The sequence below is a fragment of the Salvelinus namaycush genome, chromosome 30, assembly GCF_016432855.1.
Source record: "Salvelinus namaycush isolate Seneca chromosome 30, SaNama_1.0, whole genome shotgun sequence".
In the NCBI taxonomy this organism is placed as follows: Eukaryota; Metazoa; Chordata; class Actinopteri; order Salmoniformes; family Salmonidae; genus Salvelinus; species Salvelinus namaycush.
The window spans coordinates 14925851-14936783 of NC_052336.1; the positions used below are offsets into that span (position 1 = coordinate 14925851).

Sequence of the window (10933 nt, forward strand, 5' to 3'; positions counted from 1 at the left end):
CCTCTACACAGCACCCCTTTTTCTCCATCTCCCTGTACCTGTGGTCTGCTGGGGCGGAGGTGTTGGTTTTGTCGGTGTGGTCTAGGTCTGCTGCGGGTATAGTGCCTCAGGGCCGGCCCGCCCAATGGAAGCTCCATAAGGGGAGACACAGCACTCCGTTGCCGTGGTGCTCCGTTGCCGTGGCTCTGTTGCCGAGGCACCGTTGCTAAAGGCACCAGCAGCAGTATTCACTGTCTCCACCAAGGTAGGAGGGGCCAAGCTGAGCTAGACTGACAGATTTGACAACAAGGGGCCTCGCCTTTCTCCTCCCCCCCTCCTTCAGAAAGACCGAAAGAATGAGAAGACGGAGAGAGAATGGAGAAATTTAGAGCTTGTGCTAGAGGGAGAGCAGTGCAGGTGCACAAGGCAGTCTAGTATATATTCATTTATAATAGAAATTAAGGTTCTTCATGGAACTGACCAAAATGCAGGAAGGGAACAATGTGTTAAAATTACAAATTAATAATACATTTTACATGGATGGGATATAAAAAATTCAGGGGATGACTGGTGATCTGGCAATGGGTTTCTAGTGTGTGTAAATCACCACGAAGTGATTAAAATATCAAGCAAGGGAAAACCATGGAGGGGACAGAAATTGTGTTTTAATGAAGCACCTAATATCAGACAGATCCACTGAAAGAAATTCAACAGGAACAACCAAAATAGTCTATTACACCTACTACTCCAAACAGGTTTATAAAAAAGAGACTTGTGGGCATAAGCCTTCTGTCAGGTGTCAGAACCATGTAGCAGATAAATAGGGCAGATTATACTCTAGTCTGAACATGATCAAACATCCTAGTGTCTATATTTCAGCACTACATGCCATACTAAATTAGCCTAATCAAGGCTGAAACTGAAGCAAATTGACTCATGACACCCCAGTAGGTTGATCTTTTTTTATTTGTATTATTATTGGCTGTACAGTCAAGCATTCTCCCACCCCTCCAATCATATCATTGCCATTCAAGTCCCCTAGCATTTCATTTTGATGGTACAAAAGAAAAAAAGCATCAAACCAAAAAACGAATACATTCTAAAAGCTTTAACAAGAGCAAGGTATTGCGTTTCATTTGAAAACAGCATAACAGTTTGTAAAAGCAGAATATTTCAGGTCATCCCACCCCCCTAACCTTTGAACCCCTAACAGCTAATTCCATGGGTGAAAGCGCATGATACTTTTTTTTACAGACAACAGAGCACGAGAAGAGGGCCAACATGAAGAGATCAAATGTGGGCCAAAATATGCTACAGAGAAGGCATTCTGAGGGCCTTTAGAACATAATTGACAGCAGAATGAGGACATGATTTATGACATAATACATCATCATGATGATCTAAACCACACCCCCTCTCTTTACATCTTTTCCAGTGACAACACTCTGCATAATGTTATCTAGATTCTGTATACAAACATAATTCAACATGAGGGTGTCAGGGGTTTCGCAGTGGGATGTAGATAGAGATCGCAAGAGAGGAAAATAAGCTCTTAAAAAAATAGAATGGGCTAAAGGTATCTTTAGACATGTCCCAGGCATTATCATCAACATCAGAGAGAGAGATCTAAGGTTATAACTGGGGTGTGCATGTGTGGTATACGTGTACGGTGTATACGAGGGCAGGTATGTGTGTTTGAGAGTGGGTACAAATGGGGTGCATGTGAGTGTACAGATAGGGGACCATTTGTATTGTTAGATGTAGACAGAGGCTTCGTCTTCATCACCGGTCCATCATACTGAGAATCATCTCAGGAGTGAGGTCACCGTTGGGCGGAGCCTCTGTGACAGACAGTGCCACTTCCTGCACCACCTCCTCCCCCTGGAATGACTCTTCTACCTGATTGGCAGGCTCTCCTTCAGCATGCTCCACCTCTACTGCTGGCACCTCATCCTCAACAGCTTCTTCCTCCTGGCTCGCCTGCTCGGCCTTCATCTCTTTCTTCACGATTATGTCATCCACCTCGCCTGTCGTCTCATCCTCCACACGGATGATTGCCGCCGCTGAGGGAAGAAGAAAACCACTTCTACACATCTGTTCAGCTGGTTTAAATCCCTTTGGGTACTAATCAGTGATCTGCACCTGATTAAATATGTGAAGGCCAAAGTATTCACTCGATTGCATGTCTGCATGAAAAGTGATTCCTTCAAGAAATTAAGTAGGGAGGGTTGTACTTTTTGTAATATTCCAACAGGGTACCAGAGTGTGACTCACTTGGGGCAGGTTTGGCCTTGGGAGGTCTTCCACGTTTCCTCTTGGCTGGCGGGCCAACAGGGGCAGGGACAGGGACAACCGGTGGTGCCTGCTCCACCTCAATCTCAGCTAGCAGCTCCTCCTCCTCCTCCTCTTCCTCAATGTCATCCAGCTCAGGCTCTGTGGAAGAGAGGAACAAGAAAGACCTGATTTTAGCACTGTACTCTTAAGATGCACACTAAATAATATTATATGATATTGTTGCATGTATATGAACAATAAAATTAACTGTGACTTGGTCGTACCGGTTTCGTCATCGTCGTCATCCCGTCTGGAGCGCATCTTCCTCTTTCTGCCGCGGCGGCCTTTCTTGGGCGGGGTTCCGTTCTCGTCGCCGGTGTTCTCTCCGTTACAGTTCTCCGCGTGACGCAGCATGGTGTTCTGAGGAGCAAACAGTCATATACAGTGCCTTCAGAAAATAGTGAGATAATCATCCAGCCCATTGACTCTCTTCATCACCCATCTTGAAAAAATGTATACTAAAAACATGTAAATCAACCATTAACATAATGGGATTTTTTTTTTTTTTTTTTTTTGAAATAGCATGGGCAACCTAGAAAGACAAATTGGTACAATTTAAGGCCATGTGGCAAACAATAATGCAGGTACTAGGGATGGGGTGTGAGCATGTGGGTCTGGGCAGATGAGATGTAGTCGTTGTTCGTATGTGTAACATTTTTTTTTTTTTTTAATAATGGGAAAAATTATTAAATGTAAACAGGTATTCATATCCCTTGACTTATTTCACATTTTGTTGTGTTACAGCCTAAATTCAAAATGGATTAAATATATTCTCGCTCACCCATCTACACACAATACCCCATAATGACAAAGTGAAAACATGTTCAGAAATGTTTGCACATTTATTGAAGATAAATACAGAAATCTGATTTACACAAGTATTCACACCCCTTTGCTATGACACTCCAAATGTAGCTCATGTACATCCAATTTCCTTTGATCATACTTGAGATGTCACTACAATGTGATTGGAGTCCACCTGTGACTAATTAAATTGTTTGGGCATGATTTAGAAAGAAACACCTGTCTATATATATGGTGCCACAGTTAACAGTGCATGTCAGAGCAGAAACTATATCATGAAGTCCAAGGAACAATCAGAATTGTGATGAGACATCTGGGGAAGGGTATAAAACAATTTCTGGAGTGTTCAAAGTTTCAAAGAGCACAGTGGTCTCCATCATCGGGAAATTGTAAAAATATGGAACTACCCAGACTCTGCTTAGAGCTGGCCGTCCGACCAAATTGAGCAACCGTGCAAGAAGGACCTTGGTCAGGGGGGTGACCAAGAACCCAATAACCACTGACAGAACTACAGAGTTCCATGGCTGAGATGGGAGAACATCCACAGCACTTCCCCAATCTGGGCTTTATGGGAGAGTGGGCAGACGGAAGCCACTACTGAGAAAAAAGGCACCAGCACGCCTGGAGTTTGCAAAAAGGCACGTGAACGACAGATCATACGGCAAAAGATTGTGGTCTGATGAAAACAATTTAACTCTTTGGCCTGAATGCAAAGCACTATGGAGGCAAATACAGGTAAATCATTGATGAGAACCTGCTTTATAGCCAATGACCTTAGAATGGAGTGAAGATTTACGTTTCAACCGAAAAATGACCAAGCATACAGCCAAAGGAACGCTGGAATGGCTTCAGAACAGAATGTAAGAGTCCTTGAGTGGCCTAGAAAAATCGCAGACACAAATCCCATTGAAAATCGGTGGAAAGGCTTGAAGATGGCTGTTCACCGCCGTTCCCCATCTGACTTAGAGTGACTGCCATTAAAAAGCAACAAATCCCTTTGAAAAATGACTGATGAGTCAGAAACTAGTGTCAAAATTATTTAAAAAGGTGTAAACATGATATTTGGGACAAAGTCAGTCGTCTAAAACATTCATGCATCACAACGGGTAAATTAAGATTGTTTTGATTTGACAATGTCCATTTGCCCACTAACATGGGATGAAGAGCTGCGGTGATTGCCCTCTATCCAATAGCATAGACAGTGCGACAGACCTGCTCAGCAGCTCCAAATGTTCACATAAAACACTGTGTAAAAATGTTTTTGCTTGAGAAATACTGCACCAAACACCTTAGTTAGAAACAAAATTGTGCAACTAAAACATCCTTGGCAAAAACATAAAAATTATTTACAGATTTGAGTTCTCTTAGATATATTCAGTGACTCATGGGGTACAATCATTAACCAAATGCGGATTTTGGTCAGGAAAGACTGAAATCTCGTTTTTAATGAGCAACATAAAAAACACCTGCCAATTGGCGTGTTCAGTGGCTCTAACAGAGCTTGAGAAAATCTGGAAGAAATGGGAGAACATTCCAAATCCAGGTGATAGACAGACCCAAGACGACTCTAAGCTGTAATTGCTGAAAAAGGTGCTTCTACAAAGTATTGACTCAGGGGAGTAAATACTTATGGAAATTAGATATTTAATTTACAATAAATTTGGGGAAATTTCGAAAAACATGTTTTCACTTTGTGATTATGGGTATTGTGTGCAGATGAGCGAGAGAAAAACATTTTGAAATCGGGCTGTAAAATAAGTCGAGCAGTATGAATACTTTCTGAAGGCACTAAGACCACAACACACTGTGGAGCAACTAGGCTTCAATCCTCCCCAACCTGGTGAGAGGGTGTGTTTTTTTGTGTGTCCTGTATTCTGCTCTGGAGGATATGGGTTTGGATGTGAAGGAGTCCTTTAGTTTGCAGTGTGGATGTGTATTGTCCCCTTACCCTGCGAGTGAAGGTCTTGGCACACTTGCTGCAGACGAAGGCAGTGGGGATGAAATTGGGGTCATGGTAGCGTTTGAAGTGCATGTCCAGCAGCTGCTTCTGCCGGAAAGTTTTTTCACATTGGCTGCATGCGTAAGGCTTCTCCCCCGTGTGTGTGCGTCTGTGCATGATCATGTGACGCTCCTAGGGGTCAGAGGTTAAACATAGGACAGTCAGTGAACACACCGAGGTCTAGAACAGTCTCCGGCTGATTCCAAACATATCCATGGGATGCATCTAAATAATCTAGTGGCCTCTTCTCATCTCTGAGATTGATGATGGCAAATATCTGGTGGACATCCGCCATTTCAAATCAGCGAAGATTGAGAGGAAACAAGCAGAGAAGGTCTCTTTCACGTACCTGTCTGCAGCAATAGTCACACTGGTCGCACTTGAAGCGCTTCTCGTTCTTGTGGGATTTCTGGTGCTGGATGAGTGCGTAACGCTCGTGGAACACAGCGTCACAGTAACGACACTTCCTGCCCATCTCCATGAACGAATGCTGCTTCCGCAAGTGCACACCTGAGAGTGAAAAAGGAAGGAAGGGACAATCCAAATGTAAGGAACACAGACTGATCCACTCAAGGTTACAAGACCGTATTTCAGCAGAGGAGATATGACTGTGCACAAGCGAGTCGCTTACCCAGGTCGCTCTTGCGGGCGATGACTGTGTCACAGTGGGGGCAGTGGAATTTGGCCACATTCTCTGTGTGCTTCTGCAGGATGTGCATCTTCATGGTGCCACTCTGCGTGAAACGAGCATGGCAGATGTAGCACTCATATGGCTTCTCACCTGCCAGAGAGAGGGACGCTTTATTAGGTTGTATGCGAGACTGTAGATGTATATCTATCTATCTCACACACACACCTTCAAATTAGTGGACTCGGCTATTTAAGCCACCCCCATTGCTGACACGTGTATAAGATTGGCTGTGTGCTCAATCTCCATAGACAAACATTGGCAGTAGAATGGCCTTACTGAAGAGCTCAGTGACTTTTAACGTGGCACCGGCATTTTATTTATTTAACTAGGCAAGTCAGTTAAGAACAAATGCTTATTTACAATGACGGCCTGCCCCAGTGCTGGGCCAATTGTGCGCCGCCCTATGGGATTCCCAATCTCAGCCGGATGTTATGCAGCCTGGATTCGAACCAGGGACTGCAGTGACGCCTCTTGCACTGAGATGCAGTTCCTTAGACCGCTGCGCCACTCGGGAGCCACCATTCAAACAAGTGAGTTCATCAAATGTCTGTCCTGCTACAGCTGCCCCAGTCAACTGTAAGTGCTGTTATTGTGAACTGGAAATGTCTAGGAGCAACAACGGCTCAGCTGCGAAGTGGTAGGCCACAAGCTCACAGAACGGGATCGCCGAGTGCTGAAGCATATATATAAAAAAAAAAAATCACCTGTCCTCGGTTGCAACATTCCCGAGCGAATTCCGAACTGCCTCTGGAGGCAACGTCAGCACAAGAACTGTTCATCGGGAGCTTCGAGAAATGGGTTTCCATGGCCGAGCAAAAGCACACAAGCCTAAGATCACCATGCGCAACTCCAAGCGTCGGCTGGAGTGGTGTAAAGCTTGCTGCCACTTGTCTCTGGAGCAGAAGAAACGCGTTCTCTGGAGTGATGAATCACGCTTCACCAACTGGCAGTCCGATGGATGAATATGGGTTTGGTGGATGCTAGGAAAACACTACCTGCCCCAGTGCATAGTGCCAATTGTAAAGTTTGGTGGAGGAGGAATAATGGTCTGGGGCTGTTTTTCATTTTTCAGGCTAAGGCCCTTAGTTCCAGTGAAGGGAAATCCAACCCTACAGCATACAATGACATTCTAGACAACTCTGTGTCAACAGTTTGGGGAAGGCCCTTTCCTGTTTCAGCATGACAAAGCCACAACATCAGTGCCTGACCTCACTAATGCGCTTGTGGAAAGCCTTCCCAGAAGAGTGGAGGCTGATATAGCAGCAAAGGGGGGACCAACTCCATATTAATGCCCATGATTTTGGAATGACATGTTCGACGAGCAGGTGCCCATATATTTTTGGTCAAGTAGTGTAGCATCGATCAACAGAACTAAAATCAGGAATACTTGGGTGTAAGGCTGAGAGATTGGGGTATGTGTTACCTGAGTGTGTCCTCATGTGTCTCTTCAGTTTGTAAGTGTCTCGGCTGGCGTAGCTGCACAGACTGCACTGGAAGGGCCTCTCGCCTGTATGGGAGCGGATGTGTCTCTTCAGCTTACTCACCTGGGGCAAAGAGAAAGAAAGATTTAAACAACATTCCAGAAACATTTCAGTTATACATTGCAAATGTACTTACCTCAACACTAGCGTAGTCACACATGGAGCACTTGAAGGGTTTCTCGAATGTGTGTTTGTAGCGACGATGACGCACCAGTTCTCCACTGGTCACAAATGCCATGTCACAATCTTGGCATTTATGAGGACGAGTACCTAAAATGGAACGGGGCAATAGTAAACATAATTAACACGCACCCTATCAATTCAATAAGGATATATATATATTTTTTTTTAACAGCCTGCGACTGAACATGAGAGTCTGTAGATACCTGTGTGTGTGTTGAGGTGGTTCCTCAGCAGTGTGACCGTTCTGAAGGCCCTCCCACACAGATGGCATTTGTGTGGCCTCTCATCTGTGTGGCTCTTCATGTGGCGGTCCAGGTTAGAGCGCCGGGGGCAGGTGTAGCTACACAGCTCACACTGGAACGTCTTCTTCACACCTGAGAGACAATAGGTTATTAAAGACATTAAAAGGTAGACTCAGTGAAATGACGTTGCCACGAGCAGCACCACAGATATTGAGATGAGCGAAATGCAAGACGTCGCGCGCACTGTCACACAGTATCTGCACATGTGCACAGAGTCGCTTCACACTGTTAAGAGTGTGGTAGCCACGGGACCAAAACAGCATGAAGTTGAGCCTTGCGCTTCAACGTTCATAGCTGTTGCGGAAATATGCGTTCTACTTCCTGCATCATCGCCAATTCTCCCTTTAACACACACACAGATCTCCTCCTCACACCCCAAAAGAGAGGGGTTGCCATACCCCCACATACACACAAAACTTGACCTTTCACACAACTCTGACCTTTCTTTTTTATCTTGGTGGGTTTGGGCGGCTTCATGTTGCCCACAACCTTCTCAGCGTTGACCTCAGAGAGCATCCCCTCCTGCTGTTCCTCCTCAAAGTCGTATACAGACACGTCCATGTCTCGTTCCCCCTCCCCGTAACGCAGGCGGCTCTTCTTGCCCTTCTTTCCCTTGCGGATGCCAGCAGTTGGCTGGTAATCTGGGTCTTTGGACCAGGTCTGGTCCTCTACTTGGGGCTCAGCTTCCTCCTCCTCCTCCTCTCCATGGGTCACCTGGAGCTCATCCTGGGCTGCCTGCAGTTCTTCCTGCTCAACTGTCTCCACCTCTCCATTCGCCCCAACCTTCACCACCTTCACCAGACAAAAACAATATGCCAGGAAGGGATTAGAGTTGTATTATAGTCAGTGCATCTCACAGGAGCCTTCAGGCCAAAGTGTGTATAGAAACATTAAGCAGGACATTAAAATGCTTGTTTAAAGTGTGTTTGTAGTTGAGTAGCGTCCGACCTGGAAGCCCTCGGGCAGAGGGAGGGTGTGGCAGATCACTGGCTCTGCCTCAGTATTGCCTGCTGAGGCGTCAACAAAGCTGGCCTGCAGTTCTTCCACGGTGGCTGTAGTGACAGGAACCTGCACCAGCTGCAGCTGTCCAAGCCCCAGCGCTGCACTCGTCTGCTCCATGTTGCCCTCCATGTTCACCACCTAAAGTCAAGACACAGTCAGTTCTCTGAATAATTTATGCCTACAAGTTTGGCTTACAAAGGATATCTTCCAAACCTTTCTCAGCGTAAACTCACAAATCACACTAACCTGCAGGGTGATGATCTGTCCCTCGTCTCCCCCGGTGACCGTCACTGTGCCGCCCCCTTCGAGGACCTCAGTCTTCATCTGTAGCAGGGCAGGGTCAAGGGTTGAGTCCAGGGTGTCCATCACCATCATTTCAACATTTCCTGTCACCACTTGGGGTGCCACACCCCCTTCCATCAGGGCAGCCTCTGCAGTCTGGAGCAGCTCCGCTCCCTCCCCACTGTCCTGGAGACCCTCGACCTGAGCGGTCTCAAAGGAAACGACTTCACCCTCCATAGAAAACGACCTGATAAGACCATAAAAATAACTTTGACACATGATACACTATATAAACACAAAAGTATGTGGACCCCCCAAATAAGTGGATTCTGCTATTTCAGCCACACACGTTGCAGACAAGTCTATACAATTGAGCACACAGCCATGCAATCTCCATAGACAAGCATTGCCAGTAGACGATTCTGTGCTTCCAACTTTGTGGCAACAGTTTGGGGAAGGCCTTTTCCTGTTTCAGCGATACAGAAATGGTTTGTCGAGATCGGCGTGGAAGAACTTGACTGGCATGGACATAGTCCTGACCTCAACCCCATCGAACACCTTTGGGATGAATTAGAACACTGACTGCAAGCCAGGCCTAATCACTGAACATCAGCCGATTATTTTCATTTTAATCCTACTTCTCTGATCTACCAACCATTTGACAAAGTCCCAATAAAAAAAGAACACTGCCAAAATACAAAATAAGCAGATAATTTGGGGGGGGATATAAAACTCACTGGTAAAAGGAAACTACCCGAATCACCCTCGTGTCTTGCCCTGGTATAGTGGATGTTTTTGTAACAGCGTGCTGGTTATAGAGGGAGCTCGAGCTCCCTCTCTCATGACAAGTTTTAAATCGAAAGTCGGCTGTAGGCGGACCAGGCTGGCGCGATGGGACGTGGTGCCGATGATAGAAAACCAACCCATAATCTAGTTTCTGATTTGGAAGAAATCTAACGTTACTCTCCGTGCTCGCAGATTTATTTGGGCTACATAATAAGAGATTACTCTACATTCCCTCCTTCCGTGTTTACTCTCGGAAACCTTACCTAGTTACCGAGCCAACTTAACTAGAGCCCCATTTTGAGAAGCAGTAAAATAACGAATCCATAGAAAGTATTATACAATTAGTGTTGATATTAGAACCATCGGATGGTTCTAGAACATAGACTAAAACTATCCAGATCAGGGGCTATGTAGTAAATCTGAGACTACAGAAGATATGATACATTTTATTTTTTTCAAATCGTAGCACCATGAGTGACAGGAAACATTAATGATGTTACATTGAAATTGATACAAAGTTTAAACTCGAAATGTTGAGCTTTCGTTCTAGAACCCGGAGACGCAGGTTCTCTTCTCAAAAGAGGAAACAATGGGCACGAGAAGATGGACGCCTGGCCTAAACAAGACCCTAAACATTAAAGCATTTATAAAGCCATCCGTGCCTTAACACGAACCAATAGCAGTCCAAATACACTAATACGTTTAACAGAAGCTCTAACTTCTGGGTTATAAATGTTTTTAGTAAATTTTCGATAACGATAGAGGGAGACAAACACCCCCCCGCCAGTCGCCTGGACCGCGAGCCCCACCGTGACACCTAGAGGCCGACGACAGCTCCTACAAAAATGCCCCCCCTTCATCGGAGAAAGTGACGTTTTACCTGGTCCTCGGTCTTCCTTTTCCGGGTAAATTTGCTTGAGCGCTCAGTGCTTGTTCGGTCTTCCTCTGGCGACGGTAGGGAAGCTTGCCCTTGCGTCCCAGCTCGATTAATCCTCTCACGCGTTGACAGAGTTGTCTCTACACAAAATGGTGGCCTGGAGCAGGCGAGTGTGCATGCGCAGACAGAGGCCCGACGGGAGAAGTGGGAGGG

At 45.7% G+C, this 10933-nt stretch overlaps 1 protein-coding gene across 1 annotated transcript; it reads right to left on the bottom strand.

Annotated features, from left to right (window-relative positions):
* Nucleotides 1–927: 927 nt before the first annotated feature.
* LOC120025386 (transcriptional repressor CTCF-like) lies at nt 928–10911 on the bottom strand. Its single transcript, XM_038969936.1, has 13 exons — nt 10724–10911; nt 9022–9304; nt 8722–8913; nt 8214–8565; nt 7675–7845; nt 7425–7558; nt 7231–7351; nt 5748–5897; nt 5466–5626; nt 5066–5248; nt 2538–2673; nt 2254–2412; nt 928–2042 (listed from the first exon to the last, which is right to left on the bottom strand). Exons 2-13 carry the CDS (start codon nt 9292–9294, stop codon nt 1762–1764), a joined length of 2313 nt encoding a protein of 770 aa, XP_038825864.1. The 5' UTR covers nt 9295–9304; nt 10724–10911; the 3' UTR covers nt 928–1761.
* Between the last annotated feature and the right edge of the window lie 22 nt (nt 10912–10933).

What these genes read in the sequence shown, in the direction of transcription:
- LOC120025386 (XM_038969936.1), bottom strand. Translation starts at nt 9,294, where the DNA reads ATGGAGGGTGAAGTCGTTTCCTTTGAGACCGCTCAGGTCGAGGGTCTC. An exon ending in GACAGATCATCACCCTGCAG is followed by an intron (nt 8,914 to 9,021) that starts GTTAGTGTGATT and finishes TCTTGACTTTAG; the next exon opens with GTGGTGAACATGGAGGGCAA. An exon ending in ACACATGAGGACACACTCAG is followed by an intron (nt 5,898 to 7,230) that starts GTAACACATACC and finishes TCTCTCTGGCAG; the next exon opens with GTGAGAAGCCATATGAGTGC.